Source organism: Macaca mulatta, chromosome 2 (assembly GCF_049350105.2).
Source record: "Macaca mulatta isolate MMU2019108-1 chromosome 2, T2T-MMU8v2.0, whole genome shotgun sequence".
NCBI classification, from domain to species: Eukaryota; Metazoa; Chordata; class Mammalia; order Primates; family Cercopithecidae; genus Macaca; species Macaca mulatta.
Window position 1 is genome coordinate 39,040,259 of NC_133407.1, and position 27,449 is coordinate 39,067,707.

A 27,449-nucleotide genomic window follows, 5' to 3' on the forward strand; every position below is an offset into this window, starting at 1 on the left:
GAAAAAAATGGTGGGAAGGGATGCTGGTTGCTTTAGCTGTCAGGTTGGAGGAGGGAATCACCTTAAATGAAGTTGGAGAAAACGTAAATGGATTTCCATTTTCTTCATTAAACATGTTCTCTCCTCTTATTTTGTTTCCCCTCGGCCTCTCTCTGAATCTACCCTAGTTGATGTATTTGCCTATGCTCCCGTTTTGTTCTCCTGAGGGCTCTTCCAGCCACTGTGGCATGAAGGGTAAAAGCCACAAAGACCTTTTCTTTGGCCATGTCATCTCTTCATTCCCTCTTGGCTTACCCTGTATGTGTTTTATATTTGCAGGTCTGTGGCTGTCCTCTCTATTGGAAAGCCCCCATGTTCAGGGCTGCAGGGGGAGAGAAGACAGGATTTGTGACATCACAGTCATTCATTGCCATGTGGAGAAAGTAAGTATGTGAGCAGTCACTCTGCGGCTAGGCAAAGAATTGTGTGACCGTCATGACATGCTTTCTAAAGGTCACCTACTTTACTTATTTATTCATTTTCCCTTTACCCTTTATATCAACAAAGAAAATTCAATGATTTATAACCATTGTTACCCACACACAAGTTATTTGCCACAAGCCTTTATCTAACCTCTTTAAAAAACGGTAAAGCAGATCTGCAGAAATCTGTCTTTAAAAACTATTTGATAAGTTTTACTTGGGTTTTCTTGTTGTTTGTTTTTTATTTTTGTTTTTTTGAGACAGAGTGTCACTCTTTTACCCAGGCTAGTGTGCAGAGACCCAGTCATAGCTCACTGCAGCCTCAAACTCCTGGGCTCAAGTGATCGTCCTACCTCAGCCTCCTAAGTAGCTAGGACTACAGGCATGTACTGCCACACCTGGCTAATTTTTTATAGCAACTGGATCTCACTCTGTTGCCCAGACTGGTCAGAAACTCCTGGCCTTGAGCAATCCTCCGAGCTCGGCTGCCCAAAGTGCTGTGATTACAGGTGTGAACCCTACACCCAGCCAATTTTACTTGTTAAATTTGGGTCTCGGGATTTGAATCCAGCAGCAGTGAAATAGAAGCAAATAAGAACTCCCCTTTAAGGGGGGCAGATCAGATGTGTCACATGAGAAATACATTTTCATTCCCATATGATCTAATTTAGAATTACATCTAGTTGATTTATTAGAAATACTGAATTCTAATAGATTTTAATCATTACTTTTTGAAAGCCCCAGTTAAGTAAACAAAGGAGTAGTATATTTATCAAGCTTCTCCTGGATTCTAATATTCTGACAAATTTTCTTGAATTCAAACCCAATATCTTTCTTCTTTATCTCTTTTTTCTCCCTTCTTTCTTCTTTAGGAGTTATTTCTTGGTATATTTATACATCTTAGCTAAGTATCACAGCTTGCCCCTTCTGCCTCTTTTAACTGATCAGCACCCTTGTTATGCATGTTCTTCTCGCCTTTTCTGAGCTAAATATCCTTCCTGGTAAACTATTGGGAAATGCTACGCACCTATTGTTATTATTATTTAACGTCAACCTACAATAGCAGCAGATTGAACAGACAGATTCTTTCTGATTTCTTCATTTCAGCTAAAAGCCCTTAATAGGGTAATACTTGAGAATATAGTAGGTGATAAATAAATGTATTCTTACTTTTAAAAATCTAGCAGCAGGTCAAGTTCACCAAGTTCCTCATACATTACGTTAGAACTAAAGAGTATGTTGATGGAACATGTTCTCATAAATGAGAACTGAACAATGAGAACACACGGACACAGGGAGGGGAACAGCACACACTGGGGCCTGTCAGGAGGCGGGGTGAGGGAAGGGAGAGCATTAGGAAAAATAGCGAGTGCATACTGGGCTTAATACCTAGCTGATGGGTTGATAGGTGCAGCACACCACCATGACACATGTTTATGTAACAGATGTGCACATCCTGCACATGTACCTTGGAACTTAAAAACTTTAAAAAAATTTTAAAAAGAGTATATGTTGGTGAATAGATCAGCAGCCGCCACCACAACAGCTGTATTCTTTTATTCAGATGAATTGTTTAAATTTTATCTGTAAGGAAGACATTTCTGCAAAACGCAAAAAGCAGGGGAAAGACATGAAGTACAAGTCTCCATTTTGATTAACTGCAGGAAAATTGCTTATGAAGTTATATAGCGCAAGCAACTATCCCTATCTTTTTTTTTCATCAGAAAAATTCTATGAATAGTTAAGTGTGTCTCTAAATTAAACTGTTATTTTACAGTCAGATATTAAAATGATTTGAGTGCCCTCTAGTGGAAACTCATCTTTGAGTTCTTAAAATGTCTTTTAAAAGCCAGGGTGCTTTAAGGGAGCCCCGAGTGTGGCTATTTTGGGAGACTAAGCAGCTAAGCGTGGTGGTGTGGGTTACCACACTGACCTTGGAGAAGACGTGTTTAGTTTTGAAATTTTTTTTTCTACAAATTGCACCCTTTGTATAAAGCAATGTGGGCTCAAGTATAGTATATTAAAACTTTTAAATACAAAAAAATTGCCAACAGGTAATGATACAGAATTAAAACATTTTGGAGAATACATATATATGCTGACTTGCTCCAGTAGCTCTCCATAATCTTTACAAAAAAAGTGAAATATAGAAATCATAAGAATATAGGGAAATAATTTCCCTCATGTCAGACTGCTCATGGGGTGGAGGCCTCAGTATCTCTCCTCCAAAGGGTTCTATCCCACTTCCTTTCCCTGTGCCAGTGCCCATTTCACGTCTATACTCTGACATACATCTTTCGTCAGGACATTTTTAGGAGAAAGACACTGCTCCATAGCGTTTCTTTTTGAGGTCCTAGAGTATCAGCTTTTGGGCAGAACTCATCTCAAATGGAATCAATAATGTTGCTTCAGTTTTATTAATGCTTTTCTTTCTTTTATCTTTTCATCTAAATGTGTCATTTGTCCATTAACAAAATAATATTTTGTGCTAAAAGTTCTGAAAGATACTAGTTTAGAATAGCTATGCTTACCTTCATTCTTTAGCTTTCATGACTTTTATCTTTTCTCCTGCCATAGAGTTGACCAGCCAGTAACATTGATAGAAAATTATAATTCACCTTTTCTTTCTATTTCATAGCAAAAGACCATTTCTGATTTTACTTTGTCCTCTCAGAGTAGCTCTCATTTGTCATGTCTCTGCTATTTCTGTATCTTACTATTCTGTTTTATATATAAAAGTAGTTCTTTTGAAAGACCTCACTGTTTTTCTACTGTGATCATCCCACCCATTTTCTCATCCTGGGAGGTGGTTCCTATTAGCATCTATTGCGGGAATCTTTTTCTGAAACACGTGTTTTTTTAACTTCAGGAGCCTTAAGCATGTTGAGGAATGGTAAGGAGAATAAGTATAAAAATCATACTGTAGCTCTAATAAGCACAAATGAAGTATACATCTGTTTGATCAAAAACATTTTCTTATTTTTCTTCCTTAATCACTTGTTGAATGCTAACTATATGCCAGGTATTGTGTTCTGGCCTTGAGGGTGGTTAGGATACAAAGAAAGTAAGACACAGTTTTATACCCTGTAGAGAGCTTACAGTCTAGTGAAAGAGTTACACCAAGCCATGTGTACTGGCTTGCACCTGTAATCCTAGCTACTTAGGAGGCTAAGGTGGGAGGGTTGCTTGAGCCCAGGACTTTGAGGCTGCAGTGAGCTATGATCATGAGACTGTACCACAGCAGCCTTGACAACAGAATGATACCCTGTCTCCAAAAAAAGAAAAAAAAAGACAAAGATGTGAAGATGGCCAAGAAGACACAGCCAGGAAGAGCTTCCCTTTCCTACCAAGAGAAACCAAAATATCGAGTAAACCAGCATACTTTGGACAGATTTTTTAATAGAAAGCACTGACAGTCAGTGGAGAGATGATGCAGTCACTGGGGCTGAAGAGGGAGGAAACTGAGAACACTGCATGGGCTCTGAATGGCTCCTAAGGAAGGGGTAAAAGAAGTAACTGCAGAGCAGGCCACCCTCACTGTGGACCTCTGGGATCCTAGCTGCAAGAGATCCCACGGCCACCATTGACATTTGAGGTGGCAGGGAAAACAGATTGGAGAGCTGGCAGAGACAGAGCTCAAGGCTGTACAGAGCCCACGGGGTTTTGCATGGGAATAGCTGCAACAAAACACAACCGTAAGCATCTATTCCCCCAAGGCTCTCCATATTCCTCTAAGGCTCTAACCTTTGTTGACTACCAGACCTGGAGAGCAGGGCTGTCTTTCCCACAGGACCAGGGCACATCTGATCCGTTCACTCCCATGTCCACCAGCCCCTCCCAGGGCCCCTGTCTGACTGCACCCATAGGAGTGGGCACACAGCACAGCCTCCACTGCCCTGCGAGAGCGCTTTTGCCAGTGGCCCCCAATGGAGCGCTTTTGCTGGTGGCCTGGGAGCACTTTGGCGCACCCAGCACAGCTGGCGCTCCACCTCAAGGAGCCAGAGAACAAAGCTACGGGCCTGGTCCCAGGCCCCCAGGGTTAGAGCACAGTCCAGAAGTGCCAAGCTGAGACTTGTGGTTGGAACTCAAGTGAAGGAAGAACCCTCACTCTCAGAGCACTGGGAAGAGTGAGGCATGGGTTGATGGGCTGGCACAGGTACTGGGCCGCAGCCTCTCCCCAAGGGAACCTGACAGTCTGGAACACCTAATAGCCCAGTGATCTGGGTGCAGAAGTCTTGTGACAAACTAGCTGGCTGGGCCAAATTCTAGGCAGTAACCAGGAGACCCTGTCAAGGAAGCGCAAGCTGGGCAGTTCTCACTGCTGTCTGCTGGCCAAAAAAACCTAGGCTGTGGGCACCACACCAGCTGCACAGCCAAGGCAGCATCGCCTTACCCAGGGATCCCTCGCCCTTGACCTACTGCATGAACAGACCACTCACAGACATACCCCTAACCTGCAGTCTACCTGGCAGCCCTTACTATTAAACGCTATCTCCTGGGTTACAGCTTGAATTACAACACCAAAAAATTCTAGCATGAATTGCCTGAGAAAACCCAGTACAGAATTCTGACCACAAATAAAGATCCCATACAGGCCAGGCACAGTGACTCATACCTGTAATCCCAGCACTTTGGGAGGCCAAGGCAGTAAGATTGCATGAGCCTAGGAGTTCAAGACCAGCCTAGGCAACATAGTGAGACTCTGTCTCTACAAAAAAAATAGCGAGGCATGATGGTATGCACCTCTGGTCCCAGCTGCTTGGGAGGCTGAGGCAGGAAGATCGCTTGAACACAGAAGGTTGAGGCTGCAGTGAGCTGTGTTCACGCCATTGTACTCCAGCCTTGGTGACAGAGCCAGACTCTGTCTCAAGAAAGAGAAAATTGTAATCCCAGCACATTGGGAGGCCAAGGCGGGTGGATCACCTGAGGTCAAAGTTCAAGACCAGCCTGGCCAACATGGTGAACCCCATCTCTACTAAAAATACTAAAAATTAGCCGGGAATAGTGACAGGCACCTATAATCCCAGCTACTCCAGAGGCTGAGGTGGAAAAATTGTTTGAGCCTGGGAGGCAGAAGTTGCAGTGAGCCGAGGTCACACCATTGCACTCCAGCCTAGGCAACAAGAGCGAAACTCCGTCTTAAAAAAAAAAAAAAACAAAAAACAGTAAAGATCCCATACAGAGCCTTGGCCCTCTGAAAGCATCCAGAAATAAAGCCAATTGGCTGTACTCAGCTTACACCACAGTCAAACCCTCAAAGGAAATAAAGTAAAAAAAAAAAAAAACTCCATCCAAAGGATAGCAACATCAAAAGATAAAGGAACGCCTGCCCTCACAGATGAGAAAGAACCACCACAAGAACTCTGGCAATTCTAAAAACCAGAGTGTGTTATTACCTCCAAATGATCTCACTAACTCCCCAGCAATGGTTGTTAACCAAATTAAAGCAGCTGAAGTGACAGAATTCAGAATCTGAATGGTAAGAAAGCTCAATGAAATACAGGAGAAAGTTGAAACTCAACCCAGGGAAAACAGTAAAATGATCCGAGAGTTGAAAGATGACACAGCCATTTTAAGAAAGAACCAAATTGAACTTCTAGAATGGAAAAATTTACTACGGGAATTCCATAATACAACTAGAAGCATTAATAAAGGAGCAGATCAATCTGAGGAAAGAGTCTCAGAACTCAAAGACCACTCCTTTGAATCAATGCAGGCAGACAAAAATAAAAAAGAATTTTAAAAAATGAAAACTCTCAGAAATATGGGATTATGTAAAGAGACTAAACCTATAACTCATTGGCATTCCTGAGAGAGAAGGAGCAAGAGTACGCAACTTGGAAAACATATGAGGATATAGTCCACAGAAATTTCCCCAGTCTCGCTAAAGAGGTGGACATGGCTGAACTCCATGGAGCAGTGTGGAGATTTCTCAAAGAACTGAGAGTTTACCTTTCAATCCAATAGTTCCATTACTGGGTATATACCCAAAGAAAAATAAGTCATTCTACCAAAAAGACTTATGCACCCATATGTTCATGGAAGCACTGTTCACAATTGCAAAGACATGAAATCAACATACATGCCATGCCCATCAGTGGTAGACTGGATAAAGAAATTGTGATACAGGTACACCATGGACTACTAAGCAGCCACAAAAAAGAATGAAATCATGTTCTTTGTAAGTAACACGGATGCAGCTGGAGACCATTATCCTAAGCAAATTCACAGAAACAGAAAACCAAATACCACATGTTCTCACTTATAAGTGGGAGCTAAGCATCAAGTACACGTGGACATAAAGATGAGAACAGGCCGGGCGCGTGGCTCACGCCTGTAGTCCCAGCACTTTGGGAAACTGAGGCAGGCAGATCACGAAGTCAGGAGATCGAGACCATCCTGGCTAACACAGTGAAACCCCATCTCTACTAAAAATACCAAAAAAAAAAAAAATTAGCTGAGCGTGGTGGCGGGCGCCTGTAGTCCCAGCTACTGGGGAGGCTGAGGCAGGAGAATGGCATGAACCCAGAGGGCAGAGCTTGCAGTGAGCCAAGATCGTGCCACTGCACTCCAACCTAGGCAACAGAGCGAGACTCTGTCTCAAATTTAAAAAAAAAAAAAAAAATGAGAACAGTAGACACTGGGGAATACAAGAAAGGGTAGTGATGGAGGGAGCAAGGGCTGAAAAACTACCTATTGGTATGTGCTCACTACCTGAGAGATGGATTCATTCATACTCCAAACCTCTACATCACTCAGTATACCTTCATGACAAACCCTTGCATGTACCCCTGAACCTATAATAAAAGTTGGGGGAAAAAAAGAGTTATTCCAATAAGGTTATGCTACTGTGGAACAGCCATGACAGAAATAATAAGGACATGAAAGGACACAGGAGGCCAGTGATATTTCCTGGAAAGTGAAGTAAGGGAAAAGGGTATTGTGGTAGGACGGTAGCATTTACAAATACCTGGTGTGAGAAGGCATGGAACATTTGTGCAACCACAAGTGCAGGAATGGTTAAGAGAAGGGGACATGAGCAGGTAGGATCAGATTCTGGAGGCCCTTCTATGTCAGGTCAAGAAGCTGGGACTTTAGGCCGGGTGCTGTGGCTCACACCTATAATCCCAGCACTTTGGGAGGCCGAGGTGGGCAGATCACGAGGTCAGGAGATCAAGAACATCCTGGCCAACATGGTGAAACCCCCATCTCTACTAAAAATACAAAAACTAGCCAGGCGTGATGGCATGCACCTATAGTCCCAGCTACTCTGGAGGCTGAGGCAGGAGAATTGGTTGAACCCAGGAGGCGGAGGCTGCAGTGAGCTGAGATTGTGCCACTGCACTCCAGCCTAGGTGACAGGCAAAAACTCCGTCTCAAAAAAAAAAAAAAAAAAAAAAAAACCTGGGACTTTAGCCTACTTGACAGAAGAATTTTAACTTGGACAGTGACGTGATCAAATGTGTTATTCAGAAATATCAAGCAACAAACAAGAGCCTAAGAATGGATATTGGCAGTGGGAGACAGAAAGGGGCAAATTTGGTATAAATGAAACAGCATGGTAGTTGATAGGTGTGGAGGTAAAAGGAAGGGAGAAGTTCATGACGACTCCCAAGTTTCTAGCTTGAACCATTGGATGCTTGGAATACTAGATGAGGTAACTGGAGTCCTGAGGAATGTTTCCTGAAAATGTTTTAGACAGCTGTTCCTTCCTTTCTGTTTCCATTGTACCATCAAGGTCAAGGCCTTATTACTTCATGCTAGACCACTGGAAGGGAAGAGGGTCTGATAGGCTTCAGTACTCATCCAGCCTTATGTCATAGACAGCTCATCATTCTAAAATATCCTTTGATTAATAAATTCCTTACTTGATTATTGATCTAAGTGGCCTTCAGATGAAACTGAAATTAACTATTGATGTTATCATCATTGTTTGTTCAGAGGAGCTAATCTTCCTAAGCAGTTGTTTCTTTTATAGGTTGCTGAATAACCATCATGATGATGCCTCTAAATTCATCTGTCTTCTAGCAAAGCCCAACTGCAGCTCTCTAGAACAGGAGGATTTCATCCCTCTACTTCAGGTAATTTTCATTTCCTTTTGAAAATGGGTTCTAATTTTGGAGTTTCAGTAATTTTGTTTAAAATTTGCAACTATAACATGTCAATTGAGCTACACAAATCTAGAGATCAGATTTCTAAAAGAGTGGTTTTCAAACTTGTTTTAGCAGCAAGATCCTCTCGTTAAATGACATCTAAAACAGAACCCATAGTAGTAGAAGAGCTACTCCTTCAGGGCTACTCCCACTGAAGCAGAGGAGAGGGGCTACTCAGCCACCCTTTTGCCCACCCACAGCAATCACTGAGGCGCCTTCTGAAATGATAGAATGCAAGAAGATAACTTCTCTGTTAGTGTAGAACATAGCTAAGAACCTGATAGAAAGAAAGAAAAGGTCATGATGTAACTGGAATAACTCTCACGAACGCTGGGGTTTTCACTCACTGCCTCTGACTCTTTATTTAAGTACAGTTTTTAAATGCTTGGTTTCCTGATTCTTCAACCCAAGATATATTTGAAACAGAAAATTAGAATAGGAGAAGGGAGAGAGGATAACTAGAATCAAGTGCACGGAGAGCTGCGAAGACATTTGCCACCAGACTACAAAGGTAGTGAGGAGAGTAAGAAACACTAAGAGAGAAAAAAAAAAAAAAAGACACAAAAGCTCTAAATGTACTCTAGTCTGGGAGTAATTTAGGATAATGGCAGTAGTCCCAATCCCATTACCAGATTTCAGCTGGTATTAGTAATTTATTTTAGTAGCATAGACTCTATATGTATTTATCTAGAAAACTCACTTACAGGGAGCAGCTTTCACTGATGGAACCAGATAAAACAATGGCACTGTACTTCTCATTTTTCCTTTTCTGTGTATGAAATTTTAAACTCTGTGTGTTGTATATCCATATATTATACATGTAAAATAAGGATAAGTCTCAGGCCTGAATAAACCTCAGATCTATCAGAAGTATAAGTTTCTGGATTTGAATTTCTCACATTAGCCCTCATTTACCAGGTTGGCGGATATTTTTAACCGCAGACCTTCCTGAGGTTTCTCAGCCTGGAGCTGTGCCACAGTTCTGAGGTATTACACGGTACCAAAGCGTTAGGGTTTGGAGTTACTGCTGAGACATCAGCCATCTTTGGCTAGAAGATTCCCTTCAGATCCAGAGATCTTTGCTGCTTCTGTGCCATGTGTCAAGCCCCAGAACCCTTTGGTGAAGATACCTATGGCCCGTCTGACTAGATGCACACACAGCTGTTTTCTTTTGAGGTTTTAGCTGCCTCCCTAGGGTGTTGCCAGACAGCAGGGTCCCTTTGCTCCTGTCGCCCACAGACTTCTTTCTTTTTACTGACACTAAGAGGTCTTCTACTCGGCAGAAATCTCCTGCTGCCGTGTTCCTTTATGCTCCCCTATCTCTGCCTTCAATTCTCCTTCCTTGTATTGTCTTCTTCCCTTTCAGGTAGGAGTGGGCTCCCTACTCAATACTTCAGGGCAGAGAAGAGAAGTGACCTCAAAATCTTCATGGCTTTTATGGCACTGTGTGTATTGTAGGCTTAAATTCAGGGTCCACAGTCATTTGGCCTAGTTGACCTTTGTTAAGGTTTTAGAGAGAAAGAGATGTCCAACAGAAAGAGCCCACTTGGGTAGTGTTTCTATCTAGGCCTTCCCATGGGAATCAGTTACATATCAGTATTGCATCTGTTTCTACTATGGCATTCTTCATAGCCTGAGATATTGCTTGTTAATATTCTTGTTTTCGTATCTACATATTTGGTTTTTCTAAGCAGATCACAAATTCTTTGAAGCTAAGATAAGCTTTTCCTGCCTGTTGAATATGCATCATTGTTACAGTAAATCCTTGTTAGTTCTTAGTATGTATACTAAAGAAGGGCATAAAACACGTGGAAATAGTTGAGGTTTTTTTAAAGTTGTATTCATGGCTGCCATGTTTTTTTGGTTTTGTTTTGTTTTTTGTTTTTTTGGAGACAGAGTCTCGCTCTTGTCGCCCAGGCTAGAGTGCAATGGTGCGATCTCGGCTCACTGCAACCTCCACCTCCCGGGTTCAAGGGATTCTCCTGCCTCAGTCTCCCAAGTAGCTGGGATTACGGCACCTGCCACCACACCTGGCTAATTTTTGTGTTTTTAGTATAGACGGGATTTCACCATGTTGACCAGTCTGGCCTCGAACTCCTGACCTCCAGTGATCCGCCCGCCTTGGCCTCCCAAACTGCTGGGATTACAGGCGTGAGTCATGGCGCCTCACCGCACCATGATTTTTTAAAAAGATTTTTGCTGAAATATACTCACACAAAACACCCAAATTACAAGTGTACTTAGTCAATGAACTTTCACAATGTGGGCATATCCATATAACTAGCACACAGATCCAAAAATAGTATTACCAGCACGTGCAAAGCCCATCATGCTCCATCTCAGTCACTGCCACCCAATAATAACCGCTACCCTGCCTAATAACACCATAGTACATAGATTTTAAATTATAGTAACAATTTTCCATGTTTAAAATACGAAGTTTGGTTCTGATTTTATTTTATGTTCAGGGCCCTTGGGCTTGTCTAATTTGCATCATGACTTTGATTATCCTTAGACTCATCTGCTACATGGTTTTGTTCCCCTCAAAAAAATACTCATGAGAACGAAGATTCTTAATAGTTTTTGGCATTTAATTAAGACCATTTTACCTGATAATATCCAACATTATCCTATGTTTTGTGAAATCTCAAATCTTCAATATTTGAACTACATTGTAATAAAACATTAGGTTTTATTACCAGTTCTCTATCTGCTCTCCATCCTCACTCTCTCAATCCATTCTTGGCCTTGCTGACCCTACAGACTGCGTCTGTGGGGCTCTCTTGCTGACTAGCTTCTGGTTGGATCTGGGCAATGGGAAGCATTGCCAGTAATTGGGAGGACAGAGGAAAGAAAAGCTGGTATTTCTTCCCTGCTGTCTGCCTCGGCACAGTAACTATATCTCTCTGTAATACAGCTTCTGCTGGACAGCCCCTTGTCCATGGTCCTAGTGCCTACTAGACATTCCTCCTTCCCTTGTTACTTTGGTCCTCAGGTCTATAACAGTATCCTCCTGTCAGTGGTCTCTGGGTGCCTCATTATTCCCTTGTTTGCTCCCTTCATCCTGCCCACAACTCTACATGGAGTCTTTTCATGAAAGCTTCATACAGTGAATTCTTCCTGTGCAGACCCTACCCTGACGATGCAATTCTGAATTTTATGAGAGCTTTAATAAAAGCTTTGACAGGAATGTAAATTAAGTTTAGACTAAGAAAATTAGAAACGGACAACAACAAAATCATAATTATGAGTTAATAGACATTTATACTTCCCTTAAATCTAAGAATAAATCTTATTTTTATTTAAGAAATGGACTTGTAGAGTCTTCTGGTAAAAGAGACAAACTAAATAGAGACATTACCCTCCCATTTCCCAAGCCCTTCTGAAGTTAAAGTATAGAAATTAAAAAAGAATAAACCCACGGAAGCCAATGGAATGGTAGAGAAAATCAGTGTACAAGAAATCTTAACACATTTAAGGTAGAAAGTGACTGCATGTCTTTTGCAGGACTGTGGATGGAGCTGGAGGCCATTATCCTTAGCAAACTAATGCAGGAACAGAAAACCAAATACCACATATTCTCACTTATAAGTGGGAGCTAAATGGTGAGAACCTACGAACACAAACAAGGAGACAACAGACACTGTGGTCTATTTGAGGGTGGAGGGTGGGAAGAGAGAGAGGAGCAGAAAGGATAACTATTGGGTACTGGGCTTAATACCTGTACCTGTGGTGAAATAATCTGTACCACAAAGCCCTGTGACATGAGTTTACCTATGTAACAGACCTTCACATTTACTCCCAAACCTAAAATAAAAGTTTAAAAAAGATTCTGTGATCTTAAAATTGTAAATAAGTAGTTCAATAATAAGTGGATTTATATGGACTAAAAAAAAAGAAAAAAAAAAAAAGTGACCAGAAGTAGGCTAAGAAAACCACAACTCAGAATCAGGAGCCATCTGTGGGCTCCAGTGGAGAAGTGAGCTCCTGTTATCAAGGCCCAGAGCAGCTGTAAATTCAGGGCTGACTGACCCAATGAGAGATACTGGAAATGGGGATTCACTGAAGGTCAATCACTAGTTGACTCCTTTCCTGGTTCACAAATGTAAAGTGCAGCCTGACATTTATTCACAAGCATAAACATACTAACAAGACAATAAAGCATGGTAAGGCTTCTAATGTGACAGCCACAGTTTAAAGTTCTCCTTATTTCTCTTTGTTCTGGCAGTTGGGGATCCAGGGAGGTCTCACCAGTTTACTCTAAAATAATGCCTGTCAGTCAACACACCCACCCTAAATGCACAGAACCCCGAGGCACATTTGGTACTCAAGAAAGATACCTGTTGAAAAATAGACCTACTTATATTTCCACAAAGGAAAATTATATCAACTACCTTGTCCTTCTTAAACATGAATGGACAACCAGGTATATGAGGAAAATGATCATCATTAAAGAAAAATAAAGGTTAAAAAAAAAACATACACAGAAAAAGCAGCCCAGAAAAGAAACAAAACTAATTCAGGAAACAGAAGAAATGAGAATTTTTTTGGGGGCGTGGGGGGAATAAACGTGGTGTTTTATTTTCTGGATTATAAAGTGAACAAATACTTAGATACTATTATTTCTTTACCCAATGCTTTTGATTTCTAAGCACTTTTATTTTAAAAATGTGAATTATACAATTCCCCGTACACACACACACACACATACACCTATAAACACATTAAATGCTACTTTGCCATGACAGCTCAGCATACTTGACAAATCTTTTTTTTTTTTTTTTGAGTTGGAGTCTCGCTGTGTCGCCAGGTTGGAGTGCAGTGGCACAGTCTCGGCTCACTGCAACCTCCGCATCCCGGGTTCAAGCAATTCTCCTGCCTCAGCTTCCCAAGTAGCTGGGATTACAGGCATGCGCCACCACGCCCAGCTAATTTTTGTATTTTTAGTAGAGATGGGGTTTCATCATGTTGGCCAGAATAGTCTGGATCTCTTGACCTCATGATCCGCCTGCCTCGGCCTCCCAGAGTGCTGGGAGTACAGGCATGAGCTACCGCGCCCAGCCTACTTCACAAATCTTTTTTTTTTTTTTTTTTTTTTACTTAGGAAATAAAATTTTATTGTACAAAATTCACATTTGTTGCATATGATGAAAAGCATGGCAAAGAGATCCTTAATCTTTTCCTTTGACATTTACGGTGAAGGTAATTTCCTAATACGTTCTCGGATCATACGATTTTTTTGTCTAGAATGTTTAACAGTTGTGTTGGTAGTAAGTGTTCTGGGTATAAGGTATAAAACGGAAAACAGATCAAAAAAGTGCTGGGGGAAGACCACTGCCAAAGAGTAATCTCCAAGAACCTGGTATTTTCCACCGTGAGGTAGATGCTGTGGGGTCATCGCTAAGTGGTTTGATTATCTGAAGCCACTCATTAAGGTACTCAACGAGACCTAATGCATCTGGGATGTTGTCCCCTTCTGAAACAAATTTCAGCAGAACTACCATTTGGATTTCTTTAGAACAGCTTTCATCATAGAGCGTTTTTGTGATTCCTCCCCCCGGAATGCGGATACAAAACTCGGAATCATCTATTTCTGGAATGCACCGGCTTTTTTCCATTTCTTGCCAGTTAAGGCTCTTTATTTTATTTTGAACACTTCTTTGCATGGAAAGTGTGAGTAGGTACCGGAAGGGAGTACTGTGAAGCTGCAGGTCATTGCGCTGATATGAATGGCTGCTCGAAAGAACAATGACTCTGGCATAGCCGCTGCTTTTCTCCCAGGAAAGCAGTTTTTCACAGAACGGCTTTGATTTATACTTAATAAAAATGGATCTTAACTGAAGAGCCACCAGCTTTCTTGAAGGCAATGAATATACTTCAGCATTTATACTAAGTTCTGTTGAATTTCCTTCCGCAGTCGCATATGGATTGTTTCCAACCATAGGCACAAGACAATCGGTATAGAAGTAAACAATCTTAGACATACTCAGTGTAGAAATAATCAGATCCATTGCAAGCTGGCCAACATTTCCAACAGATACTGCTGGCATTAGGAGGGTGAAGCCGGCAAGGTCGGGGGCCGATTCCCCGCAGGGAACGAACATGGTCGCAGGGGGGTGGCCAGCAGGGACTAAGCGTGACACCGGAAAAGCCACAATTCTTAACACTATTCTATGTGGAATACAGAATGCCTTTTTATCTGAATTAACATGCATTTAAACAAATTTAGTATATGTGAAAATAAAGGAATTATAAATCAGTAGGAAAGATGTTTAGGTAAAGGCATCATCAGTCAGCTCAGTAGATGTTGTCTACATTTATTTTCTACCTTTATAAAACAAGAACCTGCCAGCAGTCTTAGGTAAAGGGTAAAGTAACACATTTTTGCCCTGATGCCATCAGTCACAGTGCCATGAGATAAGTGCTGTGTGTTTAGTCTCAATTTCCTGTTTGCAAAGAAATGCATTAATTCAGTTTTCTACTCATTATACAGTTAGGTTGTAGGGCTATAGATATCTCATTTGAGTTATTTGAGTTTTTTATCTTTATATCTAAAAATTTAATCTGAAAATAGTAAAAGTAGAAAACACTGATTCAAAACCTTAAATACTACTGCTCAGTGCATGTAATAAAAGTTAATGTTTATAAACATTTCAGTATTTTAAAGTATATTTCTTTAACTTCAAGAATCTTGACTTTCCTTGCTACAAGGCTTTTTTCCTCAAAGATTCCTTTTAGGCTTACTTTGGTGTTCAGGATCTCCAGTTATAAATGTAGAAGAGATGGGTGTGCAAGATAAAATTAAAAAGCCAGACATACTTTCTATCAAGCTGCATAAAGAGAAACATGAAGTACAAATGGATCACAGACCTGAGTCTGTTGTGTTGGTGAAAGGAATCAATATCTTTACATTGCTTAATTTTTTGCTCAACTCTAAGAGTTTAGTTGCTACCTCAGGTCCACAGGCAGGACTTCCTCCAACCCTCTTATCCCCTGTTGCTCTCCGAGGTGCCATAATGCAAATGCTTAAGACACAAAGTGTAAATGTGAAGATGCAGCTCTTTCTGGATACAGAGACCAGTTTAGTTTGGAGATTACAGGTCCTACCATGCCTCATTCTCTGTATTCACTGACCATGCTGCTCAAATCTTCACAGAGTGGGTCTTTCTCTGCAGTACTATATCCACACAAGCCAACTGCTGTATTTAACACCTGCCTGCCAATGGACAAAGTACTTGATACAGAGGTTGTTCATAAGGAGCTTACTAACTGTGGTTTTTACCCTAAGACTCTGGAGCAACTTAGAGAAATACCACTACTTGGGAAGTCATCTTTACGGAATGTGGTGATGAGAATGTTTTTAAAACAAATTACACATACTGATATAAATAAATGATTGGGGAGGAGAAACAAATCTGTGCAGAAGAATTGCAAACAGTTTAGTAGACACTGCAGTCTTAAAGAGGGGAGCGTGAATCACCATTCCTTAAGAGTGGGCTATGCATACTGATTTCAGGGTGTGGGGAGTAACTACAGTGGAGGAGCCTGGCAGATACTACCTCAGCCTGATGATCAAGGCCAACATCAGCAGTCATCAATCATGTTGATAGTGTGTATCTTTGACAAGATATGCTGCAAAGGGCATGTTACCTCTGTGGCATTTCTCCCAAAAATCCATAAACCCAGTCTAATCGTGAGGAAAACATCAGGTAGATTCCAGTAATGAAACATCCTACATAATACCTGACCAGTACTCATCAGAACTGTCAAGGTCATCAAAAGTAAGGAAAGTCTAAGAAACTGTCACAGCCAAAAGAAGTCTAAGGAGACATAACTAAATAGAATGTGATGTCCTGGATAGAACACTGGAACAGAAAGAAGACATCAGGTGAAAATTAAGGAAATGTGGATTAAGTATGGACTTCAATAATAACGTGTCAATATCAGTTTATTCATTTTGACAAGTGGACCATATAGTAAATGTAAGGTGTTAATTATTGGGGAATCTGGGCGCAGGGTGTATGGGAACTCTCAGTGCTGTTTTCTTAATTTTTTTTATAAACCTAAAACTATTCTTTTAAAAAAACAGTTATTTTAAAAAGTACTATATTAAGGAAGGTTATATAAAATAAGAACCATAAAACAAAAATAACCTTTATCTTATACCATATATAAAAATCAACTGAAAATGGGTTAAAGACTTAAATGTAAGACCTGAAACTGTAAAGAAAACATAGGGGTTTTCTTTGTGACACTGGTCTTGGCATTGATTTTTTTTTTTTATATGAACCCAAAAGCACAGGCAGTAAAAGAAAAAACAGACAAATGGAATTGCATCAAAGTAAAAAACTTCTGCACAGTCAAGGACATAATCAACAGAGTGAAAAGAAAACCTACAGAGTGGTAGAAAATATTAGCAAACCATATATCTGGCAAGGTGTTAATATCCAAAATTTGTAAGGAACTCAAAACAACTCAATAGCAAGAAAATAACCTTATTTAAAAATGGGCAAAGGCAACAGGTATATGAAAAGACACTCAGCATCACCAATCATCAGAGAAATGCAAATTAAAGCTACAAAGTGATATCATTTCACCTTCTCCCTGGTTAAAATGGCTTGTATCAAAAAGATAGGCAATAACATGCTGGTGAGGATGCAGAGAAAGAGGACCCCCCCGTACACCGCTGTTGGGAATGTAAATTAATACAGCTACTATGGAGAACAGTGTGAAGGTTCCTCAAAAAAACTAAAAATAGAACTTCCATATGATCCAGAAATGTCCAAAAGAAAGGAAATTAGTATATCTGCACTCTGTTTATTGCAGCACTATTCACAATAGCCAAAATATGGAATCACCCTAAGTGCCAATCAGTGGATGAAGAAAATATGGTGTATATATACACAATGGAATATTATTCAGTCATAAAAAAGAATGAAATCCTGTCATTTGCAGCAATATGGTTGGAACTGGAGGCCATTATGTTAAATGAAATAAAGCACAGAAAGATAAATATCACACGTTCTCATTCATATGCAGGAGCTTAAAAAGTGGATCTTGTGAAGATAGAAAGTAGATTGGTGGTTACCAGAGACCAGAAATGGGAAAGGGGAGGGAGAAGATGAACGGAAAAGAGAATATAAATGTATTTATTACCACTAAACTGTACACTTAAAATGGTAAATATGGTAAATTTTATATTTATATTTTATCTCAATACATTTTTTAATAGCAAAGAATCTGAATAGACATTGCATAAAAGGAGACAAACGATGGCCAACAGCTATATGAAAAATGCTCAAAATCACTATTAAAGTAAATTAAAACCGCAATGAGAGATCATGTTACACCTGTTAGAATGGTTGTTATCAAAAAGACGAAAGATAACAAGTGTTGGAGAGGATATAGAGAAAAGGGAATCCTTGCACACTGATGGTGAGAATGTAAATTGGTATAGCCATTATGGAAAACAGTTTGGAGGTTCCTCAAAATATTAAAAATAGAACTACCATATGATCCTACAATCCTACTACTGGGTGTATATCCAAAGGAAATGAAATCAGTATGTTGAAGAGATATCTGCACTGCCAGGTTCATTGCAGCATTATTCACAATAGTCAAGATACGGAATCAGCCTAAGTATCAGTGAATGGAGGCATAACGAAAATGTGAACTAGGTATTGAAGGAACATACCTCGAAATAATAAGAGCCATATATGACAAACATCGCACTGAATGAGCAACTACAATGGTATTGGAAGTTCTAGTCAGGGCAGTCAGGCAAGAGAAAGAAATAAAGGGCATCAGGAAGTCAAGCTATCCCTGATGGGAGACGACATGATCCTAGATCTCAAAAACCTGCTAGTCTCAGCCCAAAAGCTTCTTAAGCTGATAAACAACTTCAGCAAAGTCTCAGGATACAAAATCAGTGTGTAGAATCACTAGCATTCCTGTATACCAAAAACAAGCCAAGAGCCAAATCGGGAATGAGCTCCTATTCACAATTACCACAAAAAGAATAAAATGCCTAGGAATAGCTAACTAGGGAGGTGAAAGATCTCTACAAAGAGAACTACAAACCACTGCTCAAATAAATCAGAGATGATACAGACAAATGGAAAAACATTCTCTGCTCGTGGATAGCAAGAATTAATATCGTTTAAATGGCCATATTGTCCAAAGCAATTTATAGATTCAATGCTGTGCCTGTTAAACTACCATTGACATTCTTTACAGAAATAGGAAAAGAAACTACTTTAAAATTAATATGGAACCAAAAAAGAGCCCTAATAGCCAAGGCAATCCTAAGCAAAAAGAACAAAGCCGGAGGCATCATGCTACCCATCTTCAAACTGTACTACCAGGCTACACAGTATAGTACCGGTACAAAAACAGATACATAGGCCAATGGAACAGAATAGAGAACCCAGAAATAAGACTGCACACTTTGACAAACCTGACAAAAGCAACTGGGAAAGGATTCCCTATTCAATAAATGGTGCTGGGATTACTAGCTAGCCACATGCAGATTAAAACTAGATGCCTTTCTTATATCATATGTAAAAATTAACCCAAGATGGATTAAAATGTAAATGTAAAGCCCACAACTATAAAATCCCTGGAAGACAACCTAGGAAATACCTTTCAGGACGTAGGCACAGGCAGAGCTTTCCTGACGAAGACACCAAGAACAATTGTAACAGGAGCAAAAATTGACAAATGGGATCTAATTAAACTAAAGAGTTTCTGCACAGCAAAATAAACTATCAACAGAGTAAATAGACAACCTACAGAATGGGAGAAAATCTTTAGAAACTATGCATCTGACAAAGGTCTGATATCCAGCATCTATAAGGAACTTAAATACATTTACAAGAAAAAAACCACCTCATAAAAAAGTGAGCAAAATACATGAAAAAATACTTTTCAAAAGAAGACATGCATGTAGCCAACAATCATATGAAAAAAAAACTCAGCATCACTGATCTTTAGAGAAATGCAAGTCAAAATCACAATGAGATACCATCTCACACCAGTCAGAATGTCTGTTAGTAAAAAGTCAAAAAATAACAGATACTGGCAAGGTTGTGAACAAAAAGGAATGCTTATACATTGTTGGTGGGAGTGTAAGTTAGTTCAACCATTATGGAAGACAGTGTAGCAATTCCTCAAAGACCTAAAGATAGAAATACCATTTGACCCAGCAGTCTCATTACTGGGTATGTATACAAAGGAATGTAAATCATTCTCTTATGAAGAGACATGCCACGTATGTTTATTGCAACACTGTTCATGATAGCAAAGACATGAAATCAACCTAAATGCCCATCAATGATAGACCAGATAAAGAAAATGTGATATATATACCCTATGGAATACTATACAGCCGTAAAAAAGAATGAGCTCATGCCCTTTGCAGGTACATGGATGGAGCTGGAGGCTGTTACCCTTAGCAAACCTAACACAAAAACAGAAAACCAAATACCACATATTCTCACTTATAAGTGGGAGCTGAATGATGAGAACACGGGGACACATAGAGGGAAGCAACAGACACTGGGTCCTATTGAAGGTTGGGCGGGGGTAGGAGGAGGGAGAGGATCAGGAAAAATAACTAATGGGTAATGGGCTTAATACCTGGGTGATGAAATAATCTGTACAATCAAACCCTCTTGACGCAAGTTTACCTATGTAACAAGTCAGCACATGAGCACCTGAACTTAAAATGTAAAAGGATAATATGGTATATGTACACAATGAAATACTAGTCAGCTTTAAACAAAGAAGGAAACTCTTATTTGCAGCAGCATGGATGAATATGGAGGACCTTATGTTAAGTAAAGGAAGCCAGGCACAGAAAGACAAATACTACATGATCTCAGTTATAGGTAAACCTAAAAATGGTAAACTCATAGAAGTAAAGAATATAATGCTAATTACCAAATAATACGGTTCAGCTCTGTGTCCCTACCCAAATCTCATGTTGAATTGTAATTCCCAGTGTTCAAGGTGGGGCCTGGTGGGAGGTGATTGGATTACGGTGGTGGTTTCTAATGGTTTAGCACCATCCCCCTAGTGCTATCTCATATAATTCTCATGAGATCTGATTGTTTGAAAGAGAGTAGCACCTCCTCCTTGCTCTCTGTCTCTCCCCTGCTCACCATATGAAGACGCACTTGCTTCCCCTTCGCCTTTCACCATGATTGTAAGTTTCCCAAGGCCTCCCCAGGCATGCCTCCTGTACAGTCTGTAGAACTGTGGGTCAGTTGAACCTGTTTTCTTCATAAATTACCCAGTCTCAGGTAGTTTTTTGTAGCAGTGTGAGAATGAACTAATAACCAAGGCTGGGAGGATGTTGGTCAAAGGACACAAAATTTCAGCTAAATAGGAATAATTTCAAGAGATCTATTATACAACATGGTTACTATTGTTAATAACAGTGTATCCTATTCTTGAAAATTGCTAAGACAGTAGATTTTGTGTTTTCACTACAAAATAGTGAGGTAATACGTATGTTAATAATTCAATTTAGCCGTTCCACAATAAATACATATTTTGAAACAACACACTGTACGTGATATGTACAATTTTGTCAATTTAAATAAATGTAAAAAAGAACAAAAAAACAAAACAAGAATAAACTGTATGAAAACAATGCTGATACAAGAAAAAGCTGTTAGAATTTTAAAATGTAAGTACCAAAAGCTCAGCATAAGACCTGGAAACTAAAGTTGAGGATATCTTTCAGAGAGAAAGAGAGAGAAAAAGAAAAGGGACATAGAGGACCACTTCAGGAATTTTAATATCTAATTAATTGGAGTCTGGGGAAGGAAAAAGGGGAAAAGTGGAGAGAAAAAAATCATCGAATAAAATAATACATAATTATTTTGCAGCACTAAAATATATGATTCTTTGGTTAAAAAGAACCACTGAGGCCAGGCACAGTGACTCACACCTGTATTCCCAACACTTTGGGAGGCCAAGGCAGGCAGATCAGTTGAGGTCAGGAGTTTGAGACCAGCCTGGCCAACATGGTGAAAACCCATCTCTATTAAAAGTCCAAAAATTAGCTGGGCATGGTGGCATGCAGCTACAATCCCAGCTAATCAGGAGGCTGAGGCAGAAGAATTGCTTGAACTTGGGAGACAGAGGTTGCAGTGAGCTGAAATTGCACCACTTCACTCCACCCTGGGTGACAGAGCAAGACTGTCTCAAAAAACCACTCAGTACTGACAATTATGATTTTTTTTAAGACACATGCATAAACATGTCCTTAAAGTTTTAGAAAAATGTAGATGAAGAGTCTAGAATGGTATTAGATCCTCATTGGCATCCCTCAGGAAATGGATTTGAACTTAGATTTCTGTATCTTGCCGACCTACTAGTTAGGAATGAGGTTCACATAAACCTGATTCCTGGATATTCATGCACTCAGAAAGTTTATTTCCTTTATAAGTTACCTCTTTATTTCTTAAACAGTTACTTGCGCATACATTGCAGCAAAGTAAGTAAACCAAGAAAGAGGAATGCGTGAGATCTAAGAGACAGTGGATTCAATCTAGAGAAGTAATAAAGGTCAGTGTCAGGATGATAACTGAAGAGCAGCCAGTTCAGAAGAGAGAAGGTAAAATTCCCCCAGCCAGGTCTTGTCCATGATGTGGGAGAGGGAGGTGAGGAGCAACTCCACACAATACAGTTACATTTGAGTAAAAGGAGGCTGGGCGCGGTGGCTCACGCCTATAATCCCAACTCTGTGGAAGGCCAAGGTGGGCGGATCACGAGGAGATTGAGACCATCCTGGCTAACACGGTGAAACCCCATCTCCACTAAAAATACAAAAAATTAGCCGGGCGTGGTGGCGGGCGCCTGTAGTCGCAGCTACACAGGAGGCTAAGGCAGGAGAATGCGTGAACCCAGGTGGAGGTGGAGCTTGCAGTGAGCCAAGATCACGCCACTGCACTCCAGCCTGGGCGACAGAGTGAGACTCCCTCTCAAAAAAAAAAAAAAAAAAAAGAGAGAATAAGGAAACAAGGCTATGATGAAGCCTGTGTCAATAAGTTAAACAATTAGAAACGCCAGGAAAAATGAAAAAACTATGTAAGACAGCCATGATCTAAACAAGAAGCAGACTAAGATATGGCATAATTATGAACAGCTGATGCAGTTAGAAAAGACAGTTTAACCTCGTCAGAAACAGTCTCCTTTGAACATTCCAAGACCCTGATGCTGGACCTATACACAATGAAATACGTTCCTCATAGATTGCCTGACCTAACATTCAACCATATTTATATAGTCAAAATATCACAAAAACATTTTAGTTTATAGCATCTAAAAATCACTGTGTGGGTAACCTGTAGAAAATTTTGTCGTGGTTGTGGAAAAGTATGAAAAAACCCTGCACGACATAAAAGTCAAAATATTGCCAATAAAATGTGAAGGTAAAAGAGGGAGAAGAAGAGAAAATAAGGATGGGGTGCTATTATCCTGTGTAAAAGGAAAGTAAGGAACTAAGATGAATGAAAATTAGATGGATAAATACAAGTTTTGCACCTTACAAAGATAGTCAACCGAAGAACTGAACATCATAACCTCAAATATTGGGATAGGGGAGTAAAGTAGGACAGTATAAATGAGCTAAATCCACATATTTCCCAGCAAAGAATCAGTATTTTCTAAAGTTGATAAAGTAATAAAATAATTATTATATGGTTTTTAATTACATTTTTGTTAAATATATGTTTAGTTAGAGAAGTAACCAGCAAAAGACCTAAAAGTATAAATGATTGGAAAGAAGTGGGGCTAAAGAAGGTGGGAAGGTTAGTAGAATGTTTATTTATATAAATACTTGTATATGCCTTGATTTTATACTATGTGTATATATATAAACTTTTTAAAGTTTTTAATATGGGGAATTTTGAAATGCATACATACTGGTATAGCAGAGCCTTATGTACCCCTCAGCTAGTCCCAGTAATGATCAGAAATTAAGAAGGCAGAGAATAAAAAACCAATGGCACTTTTAACAAATTGAAATTGTGGTTATGGGAAAATATTAATAAAAAACTAATTTGATTAAGAAAAAAGGGAGAATACACTAATATACAAAATAAGAAATAACAAGGAGGATCTCGCTCTGTTGCCCAGACTGGAGTGCAGTGGCACCATCACAGCTCAGTGCAGCCTCAACTATGTGGGCTCAAGCAGTTCTCCCACCTTAGCCTCCCGCATAGTTGGGATGACAGATGTGCACCACCACACCCAGCTAATTTTTTAATTTTATATAGAGACAAGGTCTCGATATGTTGCCCAGGCTGGTCTTGAACTCCTGGGCTCAAGTGACCCTCCCGCCTTGCCCTTATAAGTGTTGGAATTACAGGTGAATCACTGCACCCAGCCAGAAGAAAGTTTTTTAAAATCAGAAAAGGCTACTTTGCAGACGTCTAGGGAGATAAATTCGAAAACCTAGATGAAATGGACAGTTTTCTAGAAAATACATATGACCCAAATTGACTCCATTTGATTTAGAAAGGTAAACAGACTTTTATAGAATGAATACAGATATTTATTACAAAACTGCACAAAAAAGCACAAGGCCCAGGTCGTTTTACAGGGGAATTCTACCAAACCTTCAGCAACTGGATAGTTCAAATGCTCCATAAATTATTTCAGAGTATTGAAAAGGAAGGAAAATTTCAAACACCTTTTATGAAGCAGGTATAACACTGATACCTAAATCGGGAAAAGACAATCCAGAGAATAAAACTGCAAACAAATATAGCTTCAAGATTAATGATAGAAGGTAATAAAATATTACCAAACAATATACCATGACCAAGCGGGATTTATTCCAGGAAGGCAAGATTGTTTTAATATTAGGATATTTATTGTGTTAAGCTGTTCTTGCATTGCTATAAAGAAATAACAGAGACTAGGTAATGTATAAAGAGAAGAGGTTTAATTGGCTCACAGTTCTGCAGGCTTTACAGGAAGAATGGTGCTGGCATCTGCTCAGCCTATGGTGAAGCCTTACGGAGTTTTCAGTCATGGCAGAAGGACAAGGGAGAAGCCAGAATCTCACTTGGCAAGAGCAGGAGCAAGGTGTGGGGGAGTTGCTGCACACTTTTAAACAACCAGATCTCACGAGAACTCACTATCTCAAAGACTGCACCAAGAGGACGATGCTAGATCATTCAAGAGAATTCCACCCTATGATCGAGTCATCTCCCACCAGGCCCCCATTTGCAACACTGGGGATTACAATTCAACATAAGATTTGGCAGGGAAATAGATCCAAACCATATCGTTTATTAATGTCATATGTTATATCTAAGGAAAAAAATTCTCCATATTTTAGATACTTTCTTAACATGATGAAATATCTATACCTTAGTGTTAAAGCCAATATTTTATTTAATGGGAAAACACTAGAGGCACTTCAACAAAGATCAGGAACACGGCAAGGATGCCCACTGTCTCCACTACTATTCAGCATTTTACTGTAGTAATTGTATAAGAGAAAACAGTTAGAAGCATAAGATTGGTTAAAGAAGTAAAAGTATCTTGTTGCAGATGACAGTAAAGTTTGAAAATTCAGAAAAATTAGTAATAAAACTAACTCAGTAAAATAGTAAAGTAGGAGGAAATAAAATTAACACAGAAAAATCAATAGATTTGCCACTTCTGACCAAGAAGGAGTAACAGGGACTGGGTGTACCTTCCCACTTGAAACAACAGAAAATAAGACAGGAAATATAAAACAATGGTTTTTCAAGATGCTGCACATCAGGCGACAAACGAGTGATTCATTCCTGAGAGACAGAAACAAAGTGAGTCTTATGATTGAGAGAGTGTACCACCTTGAGAGAGTTTTCAAGTCATAGTGCAAGAATGGGAAACCTAGGCTGAGTTAAGTGGACTCCTTGAATTTAGGAGACAGAGCCTGAGGGTCTAAGAGAACCAACATGAGTAGAATTCTCAGGACAGAGTACCAAAGAAGAGAGAACTGCATGGAGAACAATCCTCAGAGATCTTCAGAAGTTCCTCCATGAGTATTCAGCAGAGTACTGATCAGCAAATAGATGAGGAAACTAACCAAAGCTGAACAATATATTGTATCAACCTAAGTATTAGCGAACGAAGGCATAAAGAAAATGTAGTGATGTACACAATGAAATACTATTCTAGTAGTAATGGACACCTTTCACACTCAGATTTGGTTTCAAATACCATTCTCCAGTGAAAGGAACCAGGGCTTCTTAGACAAAAGGTTGGTATACCAGAGCTACGGCAAGGAAAATACAAGATAAACATGGGTCATCTTATGCCAGAAAATATGAAAGTCCCCATAAAAACACAGGGGCATATCAAGAGAACACAGGTGGCCGGGTGCAGTGGCTCATGCCTGTGATCCCAGCATTTTGGGAGGCCAAGGCAGGCAGATCGCTTGAGACCAGCCTGGGCAACATGGTGAAACCCCATCTCTACTAAAAAACAAAAATTCGTCATGGTGGCACATGCCTGTAATTCGAGCTGCTCGGGGTTGAGGAAGGAGGATCACTTAAACCTGGAAGGCAGAGGTTGCAGTGAGCCAAGATCGAGCCACTACACTCCAGTCTGGGTGACAGAGTGAGACCCTGTCTCATTTATAAAAATAAAAAGAGAACACAGGAGCCAACCTGAAGGAACTCCTAGTGGCCAAAGCTAGATCAATTTGAGCAACAAAATGATGATAGTATAGGATTATAACCGACAGAATGAAATAAATACCAGTGAGTCTGTGCTGTTCAGAAAAATGAATAGGCCGGGCATGGTGGCACACGCCTGTAATCCCAGCTACTCAGGAGGCTGAGGCAGGAGAATTGAATGAACCCAGGAGGTGGAGGTTGTAGTGAACTGAGATCGCACCACTGCTGCCCTCCAGCTTGGATGACAGAGGAAGACTCTGTCTCAAAAAAATAGGAGAGAAGAGACAGCTCTTCCTTGTAGAAGATTTCCAATTAAGAAATGTAGACAGAATATAGACAAAATCACTATTAAGTAAACACTACAGTGTAAATGTTGCAGGCATAATCTAACAATAGATACTAAAATGAATGAGAGAAATTCTGGGGAGAAATAGGATATTGACACTCTCAAAAGTATCTGCCCCCATGATATTTATCAATTATTAAGGGAAAATAGCAATTTTACAGTGGAGAACACAGCAGACACACTTGAACTAAGTGTGATCAAAGTTAACATCACCAAATGAAGACATACCAACATCACATACCCTCTGTATTATATATGCCCAGTGATGCACTGAAAAGGACGCATCACTTCTGTGGTTCTCCTGCCAAAAATGTGTAACCTTAATCTTGACCAGACATCAGACAAAACCAAATGAAGAGACATTCTACAGAATAACTGACCAGAACTCATTAAAAGCATCAAAAGCATAAGAAAAGACTGACGAACTTTCACAGATTGGAAGAGACCAGTGAGACACAAAAGCTAAATGCAGTGTAAGATCCTGGAAAAGAAAAAGACATTAAGGGAAAAACTAGTGAGATTTGATTAGTTTAATGTCTTACCCATGTTCATTTTCTGGTTTTGATCATTATACTATTGTTTGTGACTTGTTACCATTAAGGGAAACTGGGAGAGGAGCACAGGAAATTTTTCTATAATAATTTTTGTAAGTATAAGATTATTTCCAAATAAAAAGTTAGCCAGGTGTGGTGGCTCATGCCTGTAATCCCAGCATTTCAGGAGGCTGAGGCAGGTGGATCACTTGAGGCCAGTAGTTCAAGACCAGCCTGGCCAACATGGTGAAACCCTGTCTCTACTAAAA

General features: G+C 39.9%; 1 protein-coding gene and 2 pseudogenes across 7 annotated transcripts in view; 2 read left to right on the top strand and 1 right to left on the bottom strand.

The window, feature by feature from the left end:
• The window catches only part of PPP2R3A (protein phosphatase 2 regulatory subunit B''alpha), a 193,813-nt gene that overhangs the window by 81,503 nt on the left and 84,861 nt on the right, over window positions 1–27,449 (top strand). For all 6 annotated transcript variants that reach the window (XM_015132061.3, XM_028843433.2, NM_001257608.1 and 3 more), the window contains 2 exon segments: window positions 319–422; window positions 8,440–8,542. In XM_015132061.3, coding sequence (XP_014987547.1) covers window positions 319–422; window positions 8,440–8,542 — 207 coding nt within the window.
• LOC114669715 (proteasome assembly chaperone 2 pseudogene) lies at window positions 13,691–14,764 on the bottom strand (annotated as a pseudogene). The gene has a single exon (XR_003727120.2). The product of XR_003727120.2 is annotated as a proteasome assembly chaperone 2 pseudogene (transcript).
• LOC144339022 (protein downstream neighbor of Son pseudogene) lies at window positions 15,372–16,114 on the top strand (annotated as a pseudogene).